This window comes from Sitophilus oryzae, unplaced genomic scaffold (assembly GCF_002938485.1).
Source record: "Sitophilus oryzae breed Bouriz unplaced genomic scaffold, Soryzae_2.0 scaffold_601_pilon_pilon, whole genome shotgun sequence".
NCBI lineage: Eukaryota > Metazoa > Arthropoda > Insecta > Coleoptera > Curculionidae > Sitophilus > Sitophilus oryzae.
In genome coordinates this window covers 538-4,677 of record NW_022147198.1, presented here as the reverse complement: position 1 = coordinate 4,677, position 4,140 = coordinate 538, and the positions used below count along the sequence as shown (strand labels likewise).

Below are 4,140 nucleotides of genomic sequence, written 5' to 3'. Positions count from 1 at the left end.
TTTTAGGAAACCAAATAATAAAGTAATTATAAATATATAAACAAGTTATTATTTACATCAACAAAACTCACCTTTTTAACACCACTTAAGGGAGATAAACGGCCATTACTACAGTTTTCCCCTTCAAAATATTCTAATAACGTTGCGATGAGTTGTTTACTGCTATTAAGCCATCTTGTACCACTTTGCACTAAAAGATGCAGAGTTATAGTATGTTGTTCCTGAAAAAGAATAACACTCATTCAATGCTACCGAGACTGTAGCTGTGCTTCCCACGAGATGTGGAAATACAGAAGTATTTGATTTTATTTTTCATCTGAAGAGTAAGCTTCAAAATCAGCGTTTTATTTAAAAACTTTCAGCTCGTACAAGAGATGCAATAATTGTACGATTCAAGAAACAAAATATTTCAAAATTACAGCACTAGATTTTAAACAATAGAATCGATTTTCTTACAGGATGTTTAGAAATTGTTTAGTGTTCATTGACTAAGTGTGGGTTAAACGTGTATTTTGTGTTTTGAAGGATGTTTGTAGGTTACATTTTTTATATTATTTATGCTGTGGTTTGGTAAAAAATTCAAATTCTTTTTGATGTATTTTAAAGTTCAATAGTTTTTGAACTAGTATTCCGAGTTTGATGATTTTTAAGCAATAGGTAGCTAAATTATTTGGATTTTTAGTATCTCTTTCTAAATTAAAAATGAAACATCGCATCTGTCAATTATACGAGGGCAAACAAAACGTTGATATTTTAGTGAAAGTTTTAAACTCCCTGTAGAATATATTAACAAACCAAGGAATTTAAAAATTATTTTATGATCTAGCTACGTCTTTTGTCGATAGTTTGTTGTTTTATTCATCTCAATTGCTTTATTTTTATTGGAGATATTCGCTTTTAAATAAGACAGCAACGAATTACAGCAATTTTAAGCTGTTGCTTTTGAATCCTCATCAACACACTTATAAAATAGTGTCTATTGTTTTTGCACTGTTACTGAAAAGTCATATTATTATTGTTTATTGATGTTTACTCTACTAGAGATGGTTTTAAGTTCTGAAGTTTCGGCTATTGCTGCTTTAATTGATCATGATAGAGATCAACTTTTGGATTTAAAACCATCTCTGCTAAAGTAACTGCCGAACAGACAATAATAATATGATTTTTAAAGACAGACGTTAGATAAATCATAAACACGATTTTACAGGTCTGTTGGTTAGGACCAAAAGCAAAGGTATGGTTAAAATGTAAAAAATACGAAAAAATGTTACTGTTTTCTCCAAAAGCGAATATCTCCAAAAAAAATGAAGCTATTGAGATGAACCTTTTGGGTTGGTTTTTACCAAACTATCGAGAAAAGATACACCGAGATGATAAAGTGATTTTAAAAATTTCTTGATTTTTTAATATACTCCACAGGGTGTTTCAAACTTTCATCAAAATATAAAAATTTTGTTTTTCCCCATCATATAATTGACAGGTGGCAACTTTGATTTTTAATATTGAAAGGGTGGGTGTTTGGCTACAAATTGATTAAAAAATCATGAAAATCGGTCCACTAGCACACAATATATAAAACTTTAAAATACATCTAAATTTCAAGGTGTCCATTTTTCGTGCCGGTGAATTTATTAAAGAAACACATAATATAAAAATGTATAATAAATCTATAATAAAAACAGCGCATGACATTAGCCACCATACTATAAACCGCGAACCAATCAGACAACAACTACCGCACACGACACAAACGCAAAATTAAAAACTAGATGCTCTTTAATTGTTTATTTTCGATCAGATCAGGATTAAAATTATTCTTTTCGGGCGCGGTCTTCTATATAAAGCATCCGGCGAGATGTCTTGAGGCAGTTCGGCGAGTACTGAATTATCATTCAGCAGCGCAACCAAAAAAAACAAAACTCAACATGAAGTTCTTCGTTTTGGCTTCCGCACTTTTCGTCATTGCTAAAGCTGGTGGTGAGTTATTACTGTTCTTCAAATTCACATTTTTTTATTTTTTTTCTGAATCTTACTAAGTGTATTAAATTATCTAAAATGTCTTAATATTTACATTTTATAGATTTTTAGAGAATCTCATACTATCGAGAAAAAAGGGTGTCACGGGAACCTTTGAAAAAAAAATCGATGATAATTTCTGCTATAGTTTGTCAAACATTAATAATTCATTCGGATAAAATTAAATTATTTTAAACCACAAATTTATTATATAACTGTTCCCATTAAATTTTTTTATATTTTAATATACAGGGTGGATCCTAAATAAGTGCAAATATTCTCAGGGCTGGTAAATCTCGGTAAAAGAAACATTATCTCTTTACCGTTTTTCAAATAAGTCCAAATTAACCGAGTTTATTTTTACAAAGTTTTGAGAGCCACCGGATCGTTTTTTGTATTTGCATCACTTTTAGTGTCGTAACCATATAGTAAAGCCGTAACCATGATATTAATCAGATATTAAAAAACTATACCCTGGAAAAATATGCGGTCAACAGGCAGTTCTAAAACGTTTTCTAAACATACAGGACAATTTAAAAGAAAATGCACGATTTTTCAACATTTTTTTTTCGAAAAAACTCATAGAAATGTTCCTGGGGTCGAAATATACCACCCTAAAAATATTTGCACTTTTTAAGACTTGTTATATATAATAATATAATGATTGTGTATGTCACTGAAAATGTCCGAAATGCGGTAAAACCTAGGGTAAGCGCGCTAAATCTAGGATTTACCAAAAGCAAGTGGTAAAAGCTCGAAAACTTCTTTATTTTGCTTCCATTTCGGACTTTTACCGGATGGCGGACCCAATCAGTAAATCTTAGGATTTACCACACATTGGTAAAAGTACGAATTATTTTTCTTATAGCAACAATATCGACAAATTAAGGATGTCGATATACCAAGATATCTCTGTTTTTGTTTACTTAGGCATTGAAATTTTAACGATTATCGTTTCACGATATCGATTTTTGTAACGTATCAGTCTTATATTTGTTACTGTAAATGTCCGAAATGCGGTAAAACCTAGGATAAGCGCGCTAAACCTAGGATTTACCAAAAGCATTAACTAATTAGGTTAGCCTGGTTATTTGGAGGGTGTTAATGCATTGGTTAGCCTGGTTATTTGGGGGATGTTAAATGCATTGGTTAGGTGGTTATTTGAGGTGGGGTTGGTTGGTTTTACTACCAATTGCTTATTCGTACTTTTACTTCAATGCGGTGTGGTAAACCCTAAGATTTACAGTTTGGGTCCGGTAAAAGTCCGAAATGGAAGCAAAATAAATAGTTTTCGGGCTTTTACCACATGCTTTTGGTAAATCCTAGATTTAGCGCGGTTATCCTAGGTTTTACCGTATTTCGGACATTTACAGTAACATATACATTTTTTATTTAGTTATTCCATCAGTGGCTGTACCCGCAGTTACCCGCATAACTGCTCCAGCTTTTCTAACAGCCATTCCATTGGCTCGCCATTCTAGCCAGTATCATTCCCAGGACTCAATTGGTCAGTATTCGTACGGTTATGCTAATGACCTGTCAGCTAAAAACGAAATCAAATCTGCCGATGGTCAGACCGTAGGATCTTATTCTTACATCGATGGAAATGGACAGATACAAAATGTTCAATACAGGTAATTAGAATTAGTGTACAGAGTGACCCGCAAGTGTTTCTAAAAATATAGATCTCATGTTGACTATTTTATATTATTCAAATGTGATTCCAATTTTTTCCTTAAGGAAAGTTATATACCGGCAAAATAGTATATTGTTTTATTAGGAGTAAAAATAATACTTCTTGTGGCGAGGTTGTACGTTTGACGGCAATACAGGTGAGGCACAAAAAGTAATTTTTGCTCGGAATAGAATATACTATTTTTTTCAAAAGTCACAAATAAATTTTTAAACAATTTTAAAACGTTCCAAATAATATAAAAAGTTTTAAAAATAAATCCTTGTAAGTAATTATATATCGAGAAACTATGGTTACGCTCGTTGAATTTGACACTTTGTGTTTATATATATACTTTGTGTTTATAATAATATACCGTATGATCGAAAAAAAAAACGGCGTCCAGTTGGCTTGGAAATGACAATCGATGAAATTCCCAATATAATTTTACA

At 31.6% G+C, this 4,140-nt stretch overlaps 1 protein-coding gene across 1 annotated transcript; it reads left to right on the top strand.

The window, feature by feature from the left end:
• The first annotated feature begins 1,816 nt into the window (after window positions 1-1,816).
• LOC115887679 (cuticle protein 6-like) lies at window positions 1,817-3,668 on the top strand. Its single transcript, XM_030907139.1, has 2 exons — window positions 1,817-1,977; window positions 3,413-3,668. Exons 1-2 carry the CDS (start codon window positions 1,926-1,928, stop codon window positions 3,652-3,654), a joined length of 294 nt encoding a protein of 97 aa, XP_030762999.1. The 5' UTR covers window positions 1,817-1,925; the 3' UTR covers window positions 3,655-3,668.
• The last annotated feature ends 472 nt before the right edge of the window (window positions 3,669-4,140 follow it).

Coding starts and splice junctions, on each gene's coding strand:
- LOC115887679 (XM_030907139.1), top strand. CDS start 1,926: ATGAAGTTCTTCGTTTTGGCTTCCGCACTTTTCGTCATTGCTAAAGCT. Junction 1,978..3,412: donor CGTCATTGCTAAAGCTGGTG/GTGAGTTATTAC, acceptor TTTTTTATTTAG/TTATTCCATCAGTGGCTGTA.